Source organism: Crinia signifera, chromosome 6 (assembly GCF_055691185.1).
Source record: "Crinia signifera chromosome 6, ASM5569118v1, whole genome shotgun sequence".
Taxonomy (NCBI): Eukaryota; Metazoa; Chordata; class Amphibia; order Anura; family Myobatrachidae; genus Crinia; species Crinia signifera.
The window spans coordinates 5,856,811-5,878,234 of NC_139222.1; the positions used below are offsets into that span (position 1 = coordinate 5,856,811).

A 21,424-nucleotide genomic window follows, 5' to 3' on the forward strand; every position below is an offset into this window, starting at 1 on the left:
GGCAGGGAATGAAGGGGAGAGGTGGAGGGTGATGTGGAGAGGCAGGGAGATTCTGCATGCGAAGAGAGGCAGTGGGTGACAGTGAGAGGCGGAGGATGATGTGGAGAGGAAGAGAGGCAGTGGGTGACAGGGGAGAGGTGGAGGGTGAAAGAATGGCAATGGGTGACAGGGAGCCGAAGAAGGGGAATGTCAAGCAGAGAATGGGGGTTTCGGGAGGGGGGGGGGGGTGTGATGTGGAAAGGCATGGCTATTCTGAGGGTGAATAGAGGCAGTGGGTGATGACGAGGCAGGGAGTGAAGGGAAGAGGCTGAGGGTGATGGAGAGAAAGAAGGGGAAAGGCAGCGAGTGGAGCGGAGAGGTGGAAGGTGATGTGGAGAGGCTGAGGGTGAAAGAGGCATTGGGTGACAGTGAAAGGGAGAGACAGTGGGTGGCAAGGAATGAAGCGGAGAGGAAGGAAAAGGCTGAGGGTGAAAGAGAGGAAGGGAGTGAAAGGAAAAGGCAGAGGGTGATGTAGAATGGCAGGGAGAGGCTGAGGGGGAAAGAGGCAGTGTGTGACAGGGAGAAGAAGGGGAAAGGCAGCAAGTGGAGGGGAGAGGTGGAGGGTGATGTGGAGAGGCTGAGGGTGAAAGAGAGGCAAGGGGTGACAATAAGAGAAAGAAAGGGAAAAGCAGTGGGTGACAGAGAGGGAGGAAGTGAAGGGAAGAAGCAGAGGGTGATGTAGAGAGGCAGGAAGGGGCTGACGGTGAATGAGGTGGTGGGTGGAAGGGAGAGGCTTAGGCTTAAAGGGAGATAGTGGGCGACAGGGGGTGAAGGGGAGAGGCTGAGGGTAAAACAGGCAGTGGGTAACAGCCCTGGGCCCAATCATCCAATATTGCTCAAAATGGTTTTGCAGCAGGAGGTAGGAGCCCTGGTGCAATACACGTCCTATACCACTGCTGTTTCCAGATATATAATATACACCATTACAGTGAATAATGCAATGCACAGGGTATATCAGCCCCAGGTCTTACAGATGGATGGGTGGAGCACTGGCAGACATGTCACCCCCTATGTTTTACAGATGGATGGGAGGACAACTGACAGACATGTCAAAGCAAAGCAGTGGTAAGCAAAGGCTCTCCCAGCCTTCCCCACTGACCGCTGGGCAGGGTGTGGCCGCTGGGCAGGGTGTGAATAACTGGACTCTTCTGCTAAATTTGGGATATTTATGCGGCATGCAGTATAGTACAGACATATCATACATACCATACAGTGTATAAGGTAACAAACTATACAGAGTAATTTACACATGACATGTACACACAGTACTATACATAAACAGAGTATAATAGTATGGTACATACATATATTTTATACCATAGAATGTGTAATGTAGCATGTAACATATAACACACAACAGCCTCTCTCATCTCATGTAACACCCGATCAACACCACCAGCCGGAGACATATATCTCCTCCCGTTGTTACCGCCCCTGCCCCAATCCAACATGGCCGCCGTGGCCTCACACTGGTTACTGTGTAACGCGCACGCTCAATGAAAGCAAGTGGGTGGAACAGCCAATAGAAACATTAGAGGATAAAATGTGCATAGAATAGTTCTCTGAGGAATCATAGTAAAGCAGGGGGCGGCCATTCTTCTGTGGTCGCAGTAGTATAGAATTACATTGGCGGCCATGTTCTTATAGTCCTGAAATATATCTAACATGTAACTAGCGGCGCTTCTGTATGATGTCATCATTCCCAGACTGACTCCTCCTCCTGCCTGTATCGTGGTGATGTGTTCTATATCGTTATCTTATTATTATATATATGGCCAATATAGTGACTGCATAGTTATACTGGTGTCTGCCATTACACAGCAGTGAGGGAGACACCCAGCAGCCGCCCCCGTGTGTCAGGAGGACGGAACAGCACCCAGAGCCCCATCACGGTGCCTCCACCTCACTCACTGATACATGAGAGGCACAATGACCAGAAGATCCTGGAACTCACCAACAAGATCATTCACCTGCTGACAGGAGAGGTGACTGCTGGGAATGGGACGTTATACAGTAACACCGGGGGATGTGACCGGAGAGGTGACTGCTGGGAATGGGACGTTATACAGTAACATCGGGGGATGTGACCGGAGAGTTGACTGCTGGGAATGGGACGTTATACAGTAACACCGGGGGATGTAACCGGAGAGGTGACTGCTGTGAATGGGACGTTATACAGTAACACTGGGGGATGTGACCGGAGAGGTGACTGCTGGTAATGGGACGTTATACAGTAACACCGGGGGATGTGACCGGAGAGGTGACTGGTGGGAATGGGACGTTATACAGTAACACCGGGGGATGTGATCGGAGAGGTGACTGCTGGGAATGGGGCGTTATACAGTAACACCAGGGGATGTGACCGGAGAGGTGACTGCTGGGAATGGGACATTATACAGTAACACCAGGGGGGATGTGACCGGAGAGGTGACTGCTGGGAATGGGGCGTTATACAGTAACACAGGGGGATGTGACCGGAGAGGTGACTGCTGGGAATGGGACGTTATACAGTAACACCGGGGGATGTGACCGGAGAGGTGACTGCTGGGAATGGGACGTTATACAGTAACACCGGGGGATGTGACCGGAGAGGTGACTGCTGGGAATGGGACGTTATACAGTAACACCGAGGGATGTGACCGGAGAGGTGACCGCTGGGAATGGGACGTTATACAGTAACACCGGGGGATGTGACCGGAGAGGTGACTGCTGGGAATGGGACGTTATACAGTAACACCGGGGGATGTGACCGGAGAGGTGACTGCTGGGAATGGGACGTTATACAGTAACACCGGGGGATGTGACCGGAGAGGTGACTGCTGGGAATGGGACGTTATACAGTAACACCGGGGGATGTGACCGGAGAGATGACTGCTGGGAATGGGACGTTATACAGTAACACCGGGGGATGTGACCGGAGAGGTGACTGCTGGTAATGGGACGTTATACAGTAACACCGGGGGATGTGACCAGAGAGGTGACTGCTGGGAATGGGATGTTCTGCTGTAACACCAGGGGCTGTGACCGGAGATGTGACTGCTGGGAATGGGATGTTATACAGTAACACTGGGGATGTGACCGGAGAGGTGACTGCTGGGAATGGGTTGTTATACAGTAACACCGGGGGATGTGGCCGGAGAGGTGACTGCTGGGAATGGGACGTTATACAGTAACACCGGGGGATGTGACCGGAGAGGTGACTGCTGGGAATGGGACGTTATACAGTAACACCGGGGGGATGTGACCGGAGAGGTGACTGCTGGGAATGGGACGTTATACAGTAACACCGGGGATGTGACCGGAGAGGTGACTGATAGGAATGGGACGTTATACAGTAACATCGGGGATGTGACGGAGAGGTGACTGCTGGGAATGGGTTGTTATACAGTAACACCGGGGATGTGACCGGGGAGGTGACTGCTGGGAATTGGACGTTATACAGTAACACCGTGGGATGTGACCGGAGAGGTGACTGCTGGGAATGGGATGTTATACAGTAACACCGGGGATGTGACCGGAGAGGTGACTGCTGGGAATGGGACGTTATACAGTAACACCGTGGGATGTGACCGGAGAGGTGACTGCTGGGAATGGGACGTTATACAGTAAAACTGGGGGATGTGACCGGAGAGGTGACTGCTGGGAATGGGACGTTATGCAGTAACACCGGGGGATGTGACCGGAGAGGTGACTGCTGGGAATGGGACGTTATACAGTAACACCGGGGATGTGACCGGAGAGGTGACTGCTGGGAATGGGGCGTTATACAGTAACACCGGGGGATGTGACCGGAGAGGTGACTGCTGGGAATGGGGCGTTATACAATAACACCGGGGGATGTGACCGGAGAGGTGACTGCTGGGAATGGGGCGTTATACAATAACACCGGGGGGTGTGACAGGAGAGGTGACTGCTGGGAATGGGACGTTATACAGTAACACCGGGGGATGTGACCGGAGAGGTGACTGCTGGGAATGGGGCGTTATACAATAACACCGGGGGGTGTGACAGGAGAGGTGACTGCTGGGAATGGGACGTTACACAGTAATACCGGGGGATGTGACCGGAGAGGTGACGGCTGGGAACTGGAGGTTATACAGTAACACCGGGGGATGTGACCTGAGAGGTGACTGCTGGGAATGGGACGTTATACAGTAACACCGGGGATGTGACCGGAGAGGTGACTGCTGGGAATGGGACATTATACAGTAACACCGGGGGATGTGACTGCTGGGAATGGGACGTTATACAGTAACACCGGGGGATGTGACTGCTGGGAATGGGACGTTATACAGTAACACCGGGGGATGTGACCGGAGAGGTGACTGCTGGGAATGGGACGTTATACAGTAACACCGGGGGATGTGACCGGAGAGGTGACTGCTGGGAAGGGGACGTTATACAGTAACACGGGGGGATGTGACCGGAGAGGTGACTGCTGGGAATGGGACGTTATACAGTAACACTGGGGATGTGTCTGGGTGATGACTGTATCATTGTGTGTGTCAGGTTCCTATAAGGTGTCAGGATGTCACTGTCTATCTCTCCATGCAGGATGGGGAGTATATAGAGCAGTGTTTTTCAACCCCTGTGCCGTGGTACACTAGTGTGCCTTGAGCTGTTCTCAAGTGTGCCCCCAGATCTAGAGATGTCCATACTAGTTTACAGCCACCACCAGTTCAAGTGTTATTTACTGGTCTCTTCTTTACATTTAAAGGGCCAATGTATTTTATTTGTGTTACCTGTGCGGCCGGTGTGATTGTTTTTTATATGGGGAACAATAGGTTTCGTTTTTTCCTGTGGGGGCCAATGTGTTTTCCTTTCATGGTGTGCCTTGGCAATTTTCAAATCTTATTTAGTGTGCCGCAAGGTAAAAAGGTTGAAAATCACTGCTATAAGGTGTCAGGATGTCACTGTCTATCTCTCCATGCAGGAGGGAGAGTATATAGAGGAACACAGGGGTCTGTACAAGGACGTGATGATGGAGAATCACCGGCCCCTCACATCACTGGGTAAGAGGGTGTTATATTACAGGTCTGTTTGTATGTATGGGAGATGTCACCGCTATGTATATACAATGTACTAGATGTGTATATATACAATGTTACAGGAAAGGACACTGCTGTATTTGTTATAAAGTGTTGATAGTCTGGTGATGTTGGTAGTTACCGTGTGTCACAGTCACTAAGTACAACACTTATTGGAGTCATTGTGGGGGTTATTCAGATCTGATCGCAGCGGGGCGATTTAGCAGGGCCTTGCCATCAGATAGCCGCCGCCAGGACAGTGTGAACACCTGCTCCGCACAGTTCTGTGTCTCCCAACTCCCCATCGAATGACTTTCCAGTATGTGCGTAATCCAGAACCCCCTCTAGCTGTGCCACAGAATCAGGCTGACGTCACATGCCCTCCCCGAAAACACTAGGGCACTGCATTTTTCCCGACACCCCCAGAATGTGGCCGGTTGACACCCACAAACGGCTACTTCCTGTCAATCAACTTGCGAACCCCGGATATTGTCGTCCAGTAAATGACATCAGAAAGTGGAGTTCAGTTCAGAATAACTTCCTGTGTTCAGGATTTCACCAATGTGGGGCCGGAATATAAATGGACACCGTGCTCGGGGCGTGACCACGGATAGCAGGGAGTAGGTCGTAGGACGCTGTGCTCTCCCGCTCCATGATCCTGAGCATACTACGAGTAGTGCTTCACCTACCCCGCTGATTCCGTCCTCTTAGATCCGCTGCTACTGAGGTGGGCGCCGCTGTCTCCTGAGGAGTCGGGACCTGAGGCTCGGGTGAGGAGAGCGCGGTCAAGCTGCGACGCAGCCAGAAGCCGGAAGCTGGGTCGGAGGCAGCGCCATTGCTCCACGCCGGAGTCTCAGTAGCGTCGCGACCCAGCAAGACGCCGTGAGGCACAGAGCCGCGCTGTCGCACCGCTGCTGATCCAAAAACAAGAAGGCAGCGGAAGGTATAATAGCGCTGCTGATAATACCCTGGAAGTATAGAAGGGGTTGCTGAGTATTCGCTGCATACACGCTGAAGGAACGTGAGGAGAGGCACTGGAGGATAGAACAGCAGCCAAAGCAGCGGTGACAGTGCTGGGGGAGGCTGCACTCCCCCACCAAGGGGAGCAGGAGTGTGCTGGATATCCCTCTGCAAACTTGGCTAATAGAATCCACCGTGTGACACCTAGAGTGGAAATTCAAAACTGGACTGGCCCTGAAGGAGGGTAACTAGCAAACTGATGTTCCCAGCGAAAGTGTGAGTAAATCCCCAGTAAAAGTCTATACATTTCGGGACTGTGTTTATTGTGACTGTCTGGGCTGCTGGACTTGCCTAGGGAACGCTTCTATGATTCCTGGGCCAGGCTGTGAATAATATTTTTCTTTATTGCTGGGAGCAGAGATTTTGCCATATTTGTATAGGCATCCTTAAAAAGACTGGCACACCAGTGCTGTATGTGAGAAGGAAAGAGACTTGCTAAAACCTAATAGTCCAGGCATTTAAAAAGCTAGAAATCCTCCCTATTGGGAGAAGAAAAAGAGAGCAAATATGGTAAAAGGCCAAAATACTGCAGCCAACCGGCTTGCTAAATTCGCCAGGCAGCCAGAAACCCCAATTTCCTCACCTAAAGGTGCCAAAGGAGGAGTCACCCCTCCAGTTACCCCACCTGAAAGTGATAAACAGCCAGAACAACCAAGCCTGTCTATACAAAATGTTCTAGACGCATTAGCTGCTAGTGAGGGTAGGCTGGCTGGCAAAATAGAAAAAGTACAAGGGGATTTGGATATAATCCGCCAGTCAGTGAGTAAAGTACAAGATCGAGTGAAGGAGTTAGAGATCCGAACCTCATCTCTGGAAGACTCAGTTACTCCCATGGCAGGGAGAATGGAAGAAATGACCCAACAGATTAAATTAATCCATACAAAAATTACGGATATGGAAGGGCGCCTACGTAGGAGCAACCTACGGTTCGTAGGGTTGCCAGAAAAGGTAGAAGGAGACACTCCGGAACTCTTTATAGAAAAGTGGCTAGTGGAAGTGTATGGACGGGAGGCCTTCTCACAATTCTTTTCTGTGGAGCGGGCCCATAGAGTCCCTATGAAGGCCCCCCCACCAGGCTCTAAGGACCGCACCTTCATTATTAAACTTCTCAATTACATAGACAGAGATGTAATCCTCAAACTGGGGAGAACAAAGGGTCCCTTGATGTGGAATCAGAAAAGGGTCGCAGTATTCCCAGACTATGCAACTGGGGTGCAACGAGAAAGAGCTCAATTTTTCCAGATCAAAAAACGATTAAGGGAATTAGAGCTGCAATACTCAATGATGTACCCGGCGAAACTTAAAGTGATATACCAAGGCAATTCTAAATTCTTTATGACACCAAGTGATGCGGCCGAATGGTTGGACGGGAACTTCCCAACAAATAGGATGATGGCCCCCCGAGAATAAGAGGCCCCACCTAAATTGATAAAAAGCACATCATGATCCGCAGAGAACTTTATAGACCGCATAAGAACTTTGCCGAAGAAAATATACATATATTCTAATTCTATACAATTCAATGGACATTGAACCCGGAACAATTAGCTTATTTTCTTGGTGTATTTATATATATAAATAACATTCTTCCTCCCCCCCCCCCCCTTTTTTTTTTTTTTGTCCTTTTGCGGGGGTAACCCTTCATGGTCTACTGATATATATATCTCCTAGTTTACACAACTTAGTGGACCCTGAATGCTGTTGGTAGTTTCCCTCTGGCAAAAATTTATTTATTTACTTATGGGGATTTTTTTTTTTTTTTTTTTTTTTTCTTCTAACGTCTATCGGAAGTTGAATGTTTGTTTGTGTTTCGATAAAATGTATTTACCATTTATGGAACATTAATGGAATTAACGGGTAGCTTATGACCCAAGAGGGGATAAATGGTAAATCACCAGAAGTAGTAGTAAGCAGCGGTAACAGGGGGGCGGATATGGGGGGAGGGGTGGAGTAATTAAAAATAAATTAAATAAGGAGTGGGAGAGCACCACCTGGCTAGTGGTCATCGAATTACAGTCCCGCAAAAAAGAGACGTGTTTATGTAGTATTGTTGTTTTTCGTTTTTCTTGTCTGTATGTATTGTCTAAGGGAGGGAGGGAGGGAATAGGATAAGGCAAGTTAAGGGGGGAGGTGGACTTGCAGGGAGGGGGAGGGGGGTACAGGGAGGAAGGGAGGGAGGGAAAAGGATTAGGCTGCTAATATTCCAAAAAGAATCATGGGAAAAGGAAAAGAGTCGAATCAAAAACCTGTAAGCTATAATCTTTTCACCTGGAACGTAAGGGGAATGAACAATAAAGTGAAACGATCCCTGGTAATGAACCATGTTAGGAAACAAGCTGCAGACATAATATGCCTGCAAGAGACCCACCTGGAGGGGGGGAGAGTCTTGGCACTCAAAAAACCCTGGATAGGGTGGGCATTTCACTCAACTCATACCTCCACCTCCAGAGGGGTCTCAATACTGGTTCGAAAAGGAGTCCCCTTTACGGCCGAGAATGTCGTATCTGACCAGCGGGGGAGATATGTTTTTCTTAAATGCCGGCTAGGATCCTCGACCCTTGTAATAATGGCAGTTTATGTGCCACCGCCATTCTCTTATGATGTCCTGAGGGCAGCAGCAGAATTTTCTGCACTTCACCCTGGAATCCCTGTCATAATGATGGGGGATTTTAATAATACCCTGGACCCGATGATCGACAGGAAAAGTGGGGGAGGTATAATCAGTTCAGCACGTAAAACAGGGCTCTCTGACATGATTAAGGAGATGGGGCTGAGAGATGTCTGGAGGGAAAAATTTCCAGATAGACAACAATTCTCCTGTTTTTCTAGCTCCTATAGTACATTTTCTAGGATTGATTTAGCCCTTGTGTCAGAAGAGTTGATCCCCAATATACAAGAAGTTGAATACTTAACCAGGGGAATATCAGATCATTCCCCGATCTTGCTTAAAATAGATATAGGAGAAAAAAGGGGTTACTCATTTTGGAAATTAAACACCTTCTGGCTGACCCAGACTCAGTTCGGGGGGGGGATTAGAGAGCGGGTGGAAAGAGTTTATGGAAAAAAATACAGGATCGGCCCCGACAGAAGTAATCTGGGACGCCTTTAAAGCAAACATCAGGGGTACCCTAATAAGGGAAATAGCCGGACTTAAGGCATCATTCAGAGCCAAGGAGTGGGAACTAGAAAAAAAAAGTCAAGATCTGGAAACTGATTACCTCCAGAATTCCAGCGAGGAAAATAGGCAAAGATGGAAGGAGGCCCAGGAAGCATGGGTGCAATGCCTGACAGAGAAAGAGAAGTACCGAGACTTATATGCTGGACATCTGAGGTACCTAGAGGGCGATAGGCCAGGAAGTTTTCTGGCAGGCATTGCAAGACATGATAGAACCACTAATGTAGTAACAGAAATTAAGACAAGGGAGGGGAATAGTGTACACCAGACCCCAGAGGTGGTCGAAGAATTTCGACAATTTTACTATCAACTATATCAGTCCCGTCAGAAATTTACATTGGGGGAAATACGGAATTATCTAGCTAGTATAAAACGACCAACTCTATCACTAAATTCAAAGGAACTACTCGATGCCCCGATTAATCTGGGAGAGATACAGGAGGCAATCGCATCCATCCCGGCAGGCAAGGCCCCCGGGATGGATGGGATACCACAGGAAATATATAAAAAATATAGTAATTTTTTTTCTCCAAGATTTTTGACCTTATTTAATGATATCTATGCCCACAAGAAAATGCCAGCGTCGATGTCAGAAGCATTGATAACAGTAATTCTGAAGAAGGAAAAAGACCCTGGGGAGGTCGAATCCTATAGACCTATCTCCCTACTCACTAACGATGTTAAAATTCTTTCGAAGGTGCTATCAAAAAGATTGAACCAAGTACTGGGTGAGGTAATACATAGCGATCAAGCGGGATTCATGCCGGGCAGATCTACAACTACTAATTTAAGGCGGCTGTTTCTGCAGCTACAGGCCCATCGGGATGGGATGCAGGATGCGGCCGTAATCTCACTCGATGCGGCCAAAGCTTTCGATACAATAGAGTGGAGCTACCTCTGGGAAACTCTGGAATGGATAGGGGCGGGCCCAGTCTTCATTAACTGGATAAAATTATTATACCAGTCCCCGATAGCCAGAGTCTCCGTAAATAACTATATTTCCCCCCAATTTCAAATAAGCAGGGGCACACGGCAGGGATGCCCGCTGTCCCCTGGTCTCTTTGCCATTGCCATAGAGCCCTTGGCTTGCCTGATGAGAGAAAGCCCAGACATTCGCGGGCTTACAATTGGTGAGAAAGAGGACCGGGTTGCCTTGTATGCCGATGATATCCTCCTCTTTGTACAGAACCAGGCGGAGGCAATACCGGCCGTGGTAGGGATGGTAGAGAGATTCGGGGGATACTCGGGCCTCAGAATAAACTGGGCAAAATCATGCATCCTCCCCCTACAGAGCCAACTTTCACCGGCGAGTACGGCAGTGACATCTCTGAGTAGGGTCCAGGAATTTAAGTACTTAGGCATACGGGTGACAAGGGACACTTCGGATTTTGAGAAGTTAAATATTATACCCCAAATAGAATACATTAAATCTAAAATAGAACCTTGGGGACGGCTCCCACTCACAGTAACTGGTAGGGTAAACCTTGTAAAAATGATTGTGCAGCCAAAAATACTGTATGTACTCCAGAACTCACCATTATACTTACCACGGCGAATTTTTAGACAGATAGAAGGACTTATCTCGTCACTGATCTGGTCCAATAAAAGACCTAGGATAAAGTTAAAAACTTTGATGAGGCCGAAGGGAGAGGGAGGTCTGGCACTGCCAGATTTTTGGCTGTACTATCTCACAGCTCAATTGGCCCATTTAAAATGGCTAATCCAGGAAGGGGTAAGGGATGACAGTTTTATAGAGATAATTAAGACTCTATCTCACGGACACACACCTCTACAGATGCTCCTTAGTGGAAATAGGAAATGCAGCTGGCCACCTATAATTCAGCAGATGGCCCTAGTATGGAAACAGGTGGAAAGCATACTGGGAACTCAGGGAATAGACCCCGAAACACCTATTATTAAAGCAAGAGCCCTTACAGAATTGAATTAGTTACAGATTAGGAAGACCTGGAATGAGAAAGGAATAAAAACCCTTGGCCAATTGTACCTTAATCGGGAATTTAGATCATTTCAGTCATTAAAACTTGAGTTTTCCCTCCCAAATAAATATTTGTTCAGCTATATACAGCTGAGACATGCCTGCAACGCTCAATTTACTCAGGATGGACCCAGGATAGAGTTGTCATCAACTAAAAAATTGTTAACGAAATGTCCAAATAAACATGAAGTATCCTTTTTATACAAGTCCTTGAGCCAGGTAATCCAAAATGACAACCTAGCGGAACTAAAAACAGCATGGGAGACAGACATTGGACCCATTTCAGCTGAACAATGGCAGGAGGCCCTTGAAAATGTTTGTCTAGCAACAAACCAAATCAGCAGGCAACAGTCTCAGCTGTATATAGTTCATAGAACATATATGACAGCCGAACTGCTATATAGGATAGGAGGTAGGGAAGATGCGATATGTCCAAAATGCATGATTAGCCCAGGAACATTCATGCATCTACTATGGGAATGCCCTAAAATAGCAGAATTCTGGGAATTGGTTATTAAAGAACTGGAGGATAGGGGGATCCCTAAGGATAGTTGTACACCAACTGTTTGCTTGCTGGCAATAATTGATAGAGGATTTATGGATAGATATCTTAGACCGCTCACTATAATCGCTGTGACGCTAGCAAAGATATGTATAGCCAGGAAATGGCTTGCCAAAGAAAGCCCCGAGATAGAGGTCTGGAAAGCCCTTATGGACGCTACCATGTCCCATGAAAAATTCACTTACCTGGCAAGAGGATCCGTAGCAACATATCATAAGATATGGAGCAACTGGAAGGTGTAAGAGGGATTCATTTACAATACATAACCCACTATATAAATAGAGTGAAAGGAGGGTAGCTTCAAAAAAAAAAAAAAAAAATACTATATATAGAAACAGGGGAATGCGAGGTAGCCTAATCCGAGGGGGGGGGGGGGGGGGGTTCAATTAGTATTTTATTTTTTGTAACAGAAAATAGATATAAAGGGTTGCAGGAGATCGAAGTATAGATAATTACTCTAAGTTTGGAAATTCTGGAAGCTAGAACTTGAGAGGGGCCCATTAATGGACCATAATCACTGTCATGGATGATAATGGAGGGTAGAGGAATGCTGGCAAAAAAAAAAAAAGTGTGAATCGCACGGTGCGCTACACGGTTGCCGACCAAGGAGGGAATAAAGGTACACAAATAATTCAATGATAAATTAACACACGAGGAAGATATAAGCAGGTAACACCCAAAGAAGCACATTTATATATGCACACCACAACAAAGGATTAATTAAAAGAATTAATACACTAACAAGTTATAATTTAAACTTGTTCACTTATTTAACAATTGTAATATAGTAGAGGGGAAATAGACACAATACAAGACACTAACACTAATATATATAAATTATAGTAAAGCACAAGGGACTGTAGTATAGAGAAGTTATAATAATCACAGAGGACGGATAACGGTGTGGCACACCAGGCGATAATGATAATAATAGGAAAGCTTTGTTAAGATCTGTCTATACGATACTGTATAAAATGTACTCCATAGTACCTTATAGTTCAAGCTCTATGTATTCCAAAAAAAAAAAAAAAAGGTGCTCTGCTTCAACACCCTATCTACTTTATGAATGTATGTTCATATATGTGTTTTTTTTTCAAAAAAAAAAAAAAAAAATATACAACAAATAAATGGACACCGTACCAGGCGGTCACACAGACTTAATTTTAATCACATCCCAATCTTTTTTGCACAATCGAGTAGAATTTCTAACATATGTCGCTGTTGTAATTTAGTTTTCTATTATTAAAAGTTATGTTTTAATCCTAATAGAGTGCGTCATTTCTCCATTCGTCTATCTAGTATAACAGTCTGAGGCTGCACCCCTTTAGGCCCCCATACACTACACGATTTGGGCCAGATTTCACCGGATTCCGTTGGATCTGGTCGATAAATCAGGTGATCTCGTCCCAAATCGCGTAATTTATGACATCCGATCGGATCTGATGCGCGGTCCCATGCCCATCAGAGCCGGAGGTGGGACGGGCACCACATAAGATCAATCTTACGTGCTCTCAGCCAATCAGCTGCCACACAAATAGGAGGCTGCTGATTGGCTGAGGGAACGGTATCAGCGGCTGCTCAGTCTTTTGAGTAGGATTTTTCAGTTCTGCTGCTCCCCCACCTGCAGCTCCCTGAGCTTATAGGCGATACATTGCATGCCTTGTTAGTGATTTGTTAATGATTTGCCACTCTATAAATACAGGGAATCTGGGTCCAAATCATGACCCTCCATTCCCCTCTTTTTCTGGGTGAGAATAAGTGATATGAGTGTGTAATGTGACCGTACGTTTTAATACCCACTTGCAGATGGCGTTGCCCCTCTTCCCCGAACTACAATCGTTTACCTGTACTTCAATTCTTCAGCCCCACACACATTAGGACGATCCCGCCGACGCTCTTATTGGCTAACGATGCGCAGCGCACACACTGGACGATATTGTTCACAAAGCCCTTTCTGAACGATATTGTCACCAATATCACCTAGTGTGTGTGGCCCTTTAGTAGTGAAAACTCGTGATCACAGACAAATATATTTAACGGAAGCTGGACACCTCCGAGACTACGGAAAACATCATGCCAGATCTTCAGTATAGAATGGGCAATCTTCACGGGAGTATGCTCAGCGGGATTCCAAATAGCACTTGCAGATGAATTGTTGGCTTATATAGGGCCAAATGTATTAAGCCTTAACAAGTGATACAATGCAGCGTGATAAAGTACCAGCCAATCAGCTTTGACCTGTCCTTTATCAGATACAGCCTGTAATATGGCAGCCAGGAGCTGATTGGCTGGTCATTTATCACTCTCCGTTGTATCACTTGTTAAGGCTTAGTATGTTTGACCCATGGTTCCTGAGCATGTGAAGTTATTGAGTAGATCTTCGGCATACTCCGGATTAATAGCTCTATATGAAATGCCGATCCGTTCTTTTCTTTTTTTAATTGAGTATTTTTTATTGCATTTTCAACTTAAAAAAAAAAAAGAACATACAAGCTAAGTCCCGGCATAGACAGTGTTAGCAGATAACATAGAAAATGAAACAGTATTTAGAATACATATAGATTTATGCGTACAGTGTAATATAGTACTGTCTCCCCTTGCCACCATAAATTGAACAGATTTGCCCGAAGGCACCTTTCGGGCAGACATAACAGGAGGGAATAATGGATCACGGAAACAGGGCGACAATACTCCAAGTAATAGTACAGCTGTATAAGGATAAATAAAACAAAGAATGGTCATCAGCCAGGAACTCTAATCTATACCCACTGGCACTAATAAAATAAGCCACCCAGAAAGCCCAAAACAAACCTACCCCATAACCCCCCACCCTGTACAACCCACCCCCAACATAGACGTACTTGGATCCCCATTACTACTCCTATCCCCTATCTTACTATGCTAATCTAAACAACCCCCCCCCCCCAAAAAAATAAATATAAAAATATAGGCTAACCGAACCCAGCTCTCCCCCACATCATGTTCAATGGCTTCATATATAATGCAGGATCAGTGTCTACGGCAGAAGAACTAGGATATATAGAAAGGGGGAAAACAATAAGAGGAATGGACATTATCTTGAAATAGGACTAAAGCGCAGTGCAAAACATTAGTCCGTCCAGCTTCTCAGTGCTTTGTGGAAGCATGACAGATCCCGTATCATTCCCAGTCACTTGTGAATAAACAGAAAGGCATTCAAACCGATTGAAGATCAAGCTACAGGAGTTGACATAGCCTTTAGCAGCAATTAAGGAGTTTGAAAGGAGAGTCTTATTGGCACCAGAATTCCCATAATAAGCATAAGGTACAATACAGCAATTAGCCTGGGGCTTATGTAGGGTCATGGAGATTTGTAGGTTCAAAATAAGAGCTGGTGCAGGAGCAGGCGAGGCCATAGGTTCCACGGGCACATATACATCCTCCTCATCTGTACCACAGCACACATTATTACCAGTAGATTTTAGGACATCACTCCGTATATCATCCAGCTGATGGAGACCATTGGTTCCAATGTAAAAAATCTGGTCGGTCGCAGCGATCGCATCACATGCGATTTGGTTGCATGCGATGCGATCGACCCGATGGATACAATTAAAATCGTTGGCGCCGTGCTAGAAAACAAGTACCGAAAAAAGGGTGTGTGACAGTTCCTTATATTGGCCCCTGATATATTTGTACATGTTGAGCATGTCCCCCCCTTAAACGTCTTTTCTCCAGTGTAAATAGTCCCAGATTGCTCAATCTCTCCTCGTAGTTTATGTTCTCCATTCCCCTTATAAGCTTTGTTGCTCTTCTTTGGATTTTTCTAATTCTATGATGTCCTTTTTATAGTGCGGGGCCCAGAACTGCACTGCGTATTCGAGGTGCGGTCTAACCAATGGTTTGTACAGAGGCATAATTACCCATGAGTCCCTAGTTTCCATGCCCCTTTTAATACATGCTAGAGTTTTGTTGGCCTTTTTAGTTGCTATATTACATTGAGCACTGCACCCCAGTTTGTTGTCTATTTGGACTCCTAGATCCTTTTCGAGTACTGATTTACCCAATTCATCCCCACTTAGGTTATAACTAGCACACTGGTTATTTCTCCCAAGGTGCATGACCTTGCATTTGTCCACATTGAACCTCATCTTCCACTTTTTTCCCACTCATCCAGATTGTCAAGATCATTTTGAAGCGTGGTGACATCTTCTGATGATTTAATAACTGTTCAGTTTTGTATCGTCCGCAAAGATGGATACATTGCTGAGTAACCCCATCCCAATATCGTTAATAAAAATGTTAAATAAAATGGGCCCAAGAACCGAACCCTGGGGCACTCCACTTAGTACTGGTATCATATTAGATACGGCACCATTCACAACCACTCTTTGTTCTCTATTACACAGCCAGTTCCCTACCCATCTACAGATATTTTCCCCTAATCCCATGTTCTCCATTTTATTTATCAACCTCTTGTGTGGTACGGTGTCGAAGGCTTTAGCAAAATCTAGGAAAATCACATCTACAGCGTTTCCATTATCAAGGTTTTTGCTAACCTCTTCATAGAAACCAAGTAGATTAGTTTGTTATGAACGATTTTTCACGAACCCATGCTGGTTATTACTGAGTAAACTATGAAGGTCTAAATATTCCTGGATACCATCTCTTAAAAATCCTTCAAATAGTTTACCCACTATTGATGTTAAACTAACAGGTCTGTAATTAGCTGGGTCGACCCTTTTTCCTTTTTTGAATAATGGCACTACCTCTGTTATTCTCCAGTCTTTTGGTACCTTTCCCGATGATAGTAAATTATCAAAGATATAATGTAGAGGGGAAGCTAATTCCTCCCTTAATTCCATTAGTACCCTAGGATGAATTCCATCTGGCCCAGGTGATTTATTTGTTTTGATTTTGCTGAGCCTCAATATTATTTCCTTGGTAGAGAATTCAATATTGAGGTCCGGCTTGTTCATCCCATTTGTGGTACCTGTGCGTTCCACAGTCTGCTCTCCCTTAGTAAACACTGATGAGAAGAACTCATTTAACAGTTCTGCTTTTCCCTTGTCCTCCGGAAAACTTTTTCCATTGATATCGGTTAGTGGGCCTATGTTGTCCTTAATTATACGCTTACTATTTATGTATTTGAAAAACTTCTTGGGGTTAGTTTTGCTTTCAGTGGCTATGCGCTCTTCATAATCCCTTTTAGCTACTTTGATTGCCCCTTTGCAAGTTTTGTTTGATTCTTTGTATTTGGTGAAGGCCTCCTCATTTAAGTTCTTTTTGTAGAATTGAAATGCTCTTGTTTTATTTTATGTTGTCCTTATTACAGAGTCTAACAATGAGATGTTATTACAAAAGTCGTTCCTTTACATCTGCTAGAAGAGAGTGAACTTATTGATTATTTAACCCATTCAGTATGGCTGCTAAAATAAAAAGAAAATGTTATATATATCTCTAACCTCTTTGTCTTTCCCAACAGAACGACATAAAGATCTATCGAATCAGTTTAAGGAGGAATCCGTCTCCTGTGATGAAAGAATCCTCACAGACAGTTATATGTATTAGTCTACAGACCATACACAGTATACTGCTATTCATATTAAGGAGGAACCAGCCTCATGTGATGAAGAAGACCTCACACACACTGATAATTATACTCCCACAGATCGTACACGGTATACATCTCATATTATGGAGGATCCAGTCTCATTTGATGTAGGAGACCTTATAGATATTGACCTATCCACAGATCATACACAGTATCCATCTCATATTAAGGAGGAACCAGCCTCATGTGATGGAGAAGTCCTCACAGACACTGACCATTCTGATGGAGGAGACCTCACAGACACTGACCATTCTTATGGAGAAACCCTCACAGACAGTGGCATTTATGGAACCACAGATCATAGACAACATCTGTCTACTCATAGTACGAAGGAACCAGTCTCATGTGATGGAGAAGACCTCACAGACACTGACCATTCTGATGGAGGAGACCTCACAGACACTGACCATTCTATACCCAAAGATCATACACAGTATCCATCTCAAATTAAGGAGGAACCAGCCTCGTGCGATGAAGAAGACCTCACACACACTGATAATTATACACCCATAGGTCATACACAGTATACATCTACTGATATTAAGGAGGAACCAGCCTCGTGTGATGAAGAAGACCTCACACACACTGATAATTATACACCCATAGGTCATACACAGTATACATCTACTGATATTAAGGAGGAACCAGCCTCGTGCGATGAAGAAGACCTCACACACACTGATAATTATACACCCACAGGTCATACACAGGATACATCTACTGATATTAAGGAGGAACCGGCCTCATGTGATGGAGAAGACCTCACACACACTGATAATTATACACCCACAGGTCATACACCAGATACATCTACTGATATTAAGGAGGAACCGGCCTCATGTGATGGAGAAGACCTCACACACACGGATAATTATACACCCACAGGTCATACACAGGATACATCTACTGATATTAAGGAGGAACCGGCCTCATGTGATGGAGAAGACCTCACACACACTGATAATTATACACCCACAGGTCATACACAGGATACATCTACTGATATTAAGGAGGAACCGGCCTCATGTGATGGAGAAGACCTCACACACACTGATAATTATACACCCACAGGTCATACACCAGATACATCTACTGATATTAAGGAGGAACCAGCCTCGTGCGATGAAGAAGACCTCACACACACTGATAATTATACACCCACAGGTCATACGCAGGATACATCTGCTCATATTAAGGAGGAACCGGCCTCATGTGATGGAGAAGACCTCACACACCCTGATAATTATACACAGGATACATCTACTCTTATAAAGGAAGAATCCGGCTCAGGTGATGGAGAAACCTTCACAGACACGGATGTTTGTACACAACATACATCTTATATGGCGGAACCAGGATCGTCTAATACTAAATTGTGTCTCAATGAAACGTGCAGCTATTTTGGACCCCAGAAAGAAAAACAGATTTGTCTATCTGAAGACCAATCATGTTCCTGCTCTAAATGTCATAAAATGAAAGGAAGCGCATTTCTTCATGAAAGCCCTCATACAGAAAAGAGACCATACTCCTGCTCTGAGTGCAGGAAATGTTTTACCACTAAATCACGTCTGATCACGCATCAGAGTCTGCACACAGGGGAGAGACCGTATCCTTGCTCTGAGTGCGGGAAATGTTTTAGAAGTAATGCTTACCTTATAGTACATCAGAGAATTCACACAGGAGAGAAACCATTTTCTTGCAATGTATGTAGGAAAAGATTTATCAGTACATCCGATTTGATAAAGCATCAGAAAACCCACTCAGGAGAGAAGCCGTATGCTTGCTCTGTCTGTGGGAAATGTTTTATCAGTACATCTTGTCTGATAAAGCATCAGAGAACTCATACAGGAGAGAAGCCATATTCTTGCTCTGAGTGTGGGAAATGTTTTACCACTAAATCCGGTATGATAACACATCAGGGTGTGCATACAGGAGAGAGGCCGTATTGCTGCTCTGTGTGCGGAAAATGTTTTAGACGTAAATCATATTTTGTTCATCACCAGAAAACCCACTCCTCGGAGAGACCGTATTCCTGCTCTGAATGTGGGAAATGTTTTACCACTAAACCATCCTTGCGGAAGCATCAGAGATGTCACTCGGGAGAAAGACCATATTCCTGCTCTGAGTGTGGGAAATATTTTACTAGAAAACCAAATCTGAGAAGACATGAGATTAGTCACACCGAGGAGAAACCATATTCTTGCTCTGAATGTGGGAAGTTTTTTAGGAGTAAAGCATACTTTACTGAGCATCAGAGAATCCACACAGGAGAGAAACCATATTCTTGTTCTTTATGCGTGAAAAGATTTATTAGTACATCAGATCTTATAAAGCATCAGAAAACCCACACAAGAGAGAACTCGCATTCTCATGAAAGTGGGAAATGTTTTACCAGTAAAACCATTTTCAAGAAGTACCAGAGACCACCTACAGAAGACAGACCATATCCTTGCTCTGAGTGCGGGAAATGTTTTAGACGTCATTCATATCTTGTTGTACATCAGAGAATTCACACGGGAGAGAAACCATTTTCTTGCTCTGAATGTGGAAAAAGATTTATCAGTACGTCAGATCTTATAAAGCATCAGAAAATCCACAGAGGAGATAAGCTGTACTCCTGCCCTGAGTGTGGGAAATGTTATACCTGTAACTCAAGTCTGAAGAAGCATCGGAAGCTCCATACTGGAGAGAAGCCATATGCCTGCTCTGAGTGTGGGAAATGTTTGTTCAGCAAATGGGGTCTGAAGAAGCACCAGAAACTCCATACTGGAGAGATACCTTATTTTTGCTCTGAATGTGGGAAATGTTTTACTAGGAAATCAGTTTTTCTAGCCCATCAGAAGTGTCATACAGCCTTGAATGTGGGAAATGTTTTACACATCATGGTGGACAAGCCTTGTTTGGAAAACAGCATTATTCACTGAAGAACTCAGAACAGTTGCAGCACACAGTTTGTCCCTGTACTTGGGTTGGAGGTCCAGGACACATCCTAATTATTTCTGAAATTATTTTTGAAAAAAAAAACTGCCCTATACCACATAATTGAACCTAAGAATGACACCATATGAACACGATTTACTTAATTTATTTTTTTCCTAAAATATCCAATAAAAAAAGGGGGTACTTGTTTCCTAGCACTAGCCCCCATCGCATGGCATCGTGTACCTTATTTAGTGGTGTGCGATGCTTGTACAATTAAATATCGCATAGCATCACATTCCAGCAAATGGGATGCGGTGCAATTTTTAATTGTACAAGCACCCATGCCATGAGATGTGATGGGTGCTTACAGTGAGATGTAACCTCCAGTATCCACGCCATCCCGAAACGTGGCGATTGGTGGTGGAGGTACGCTTCCTCTGACCTTTTCATACCCCCACTATCCACGTCGGCGTGGAGTTGATTTTAGATGGTGTGGCGAGCCACCGAGCCCGAAGCATGTAGAGCCCCGTGGAATACTAGCCCGAATTGTGGCGAGGGGACGCGGAATACTTTTTTGGATCATACTTTTTTGGATCATAAGTTTATCTTTGTCCTCCATCTGGTTTAAAGAGATGATATCAATTTGTGGTACTAATGTAGTATCTGGGCGCCCGATTTTTTGATTTTATGCCTTAAGTTAAGGCATACAATCAGATGTGATGCGATATCGCATCGCATACGACCATATCGCATGCGATGCGATGACCCGATTTTTCCATAGGATTCAATGTTAAAATGGACTGAGTCAATTTTAACATGGAATTCAATGGGAAAAAGGGGTCCATTTCATACCCCTACTATCCAAGTGGGCATGGAGTTGGATATAAACCTGTGGCGAGCGTAGCGAGCCACCGAGCCCGAAGCGTGGCGAGCGAACGGTATTCTGTGTCCCCTCGCGGGGCTCGCCACGCTTCGGGCACGGTGGCTCGCTACGCTCGCCACAGGTTTATATCCAACTCCATGCCCACTTGGATAGTAGGGGTATGAAAAGGTGACACCCTAGGGTGTAGAATCCGAACCCGTATGAAAA

General features: G+C 45.2%; 1 protein-coding gene across 1 annotated transcript; it reads left to right on the forward strand.

Annotated features, from left to right (window-relative positions):
• The first annotated feature begins 1,740 nt into the window (after positions 1-1,740).
• Positions 1,741-21,158, forward strand: LOC146009860 (uncharacterized). The gene is made up of 3 exons (XM_083150413.1): positions 1,741-2,024; positions 4,973-5,051; positions 17,284-21,158. The coding sequence occupies exon 3, from the start codon at positions 17,496-17,498 to the stop codon at positions 20,334-20,336; it is 2,841 nt and encodes a 946-aa protein (XP_083006539.1). The 5' UTR covers positions 1,741-2,024; positions 4,973-5,051; positions 17,284-17,495; the 3' UTR covers positions 20,337-21,158.
• Positions 21,159-21,424: the final 266 nt, after the last annotated feature.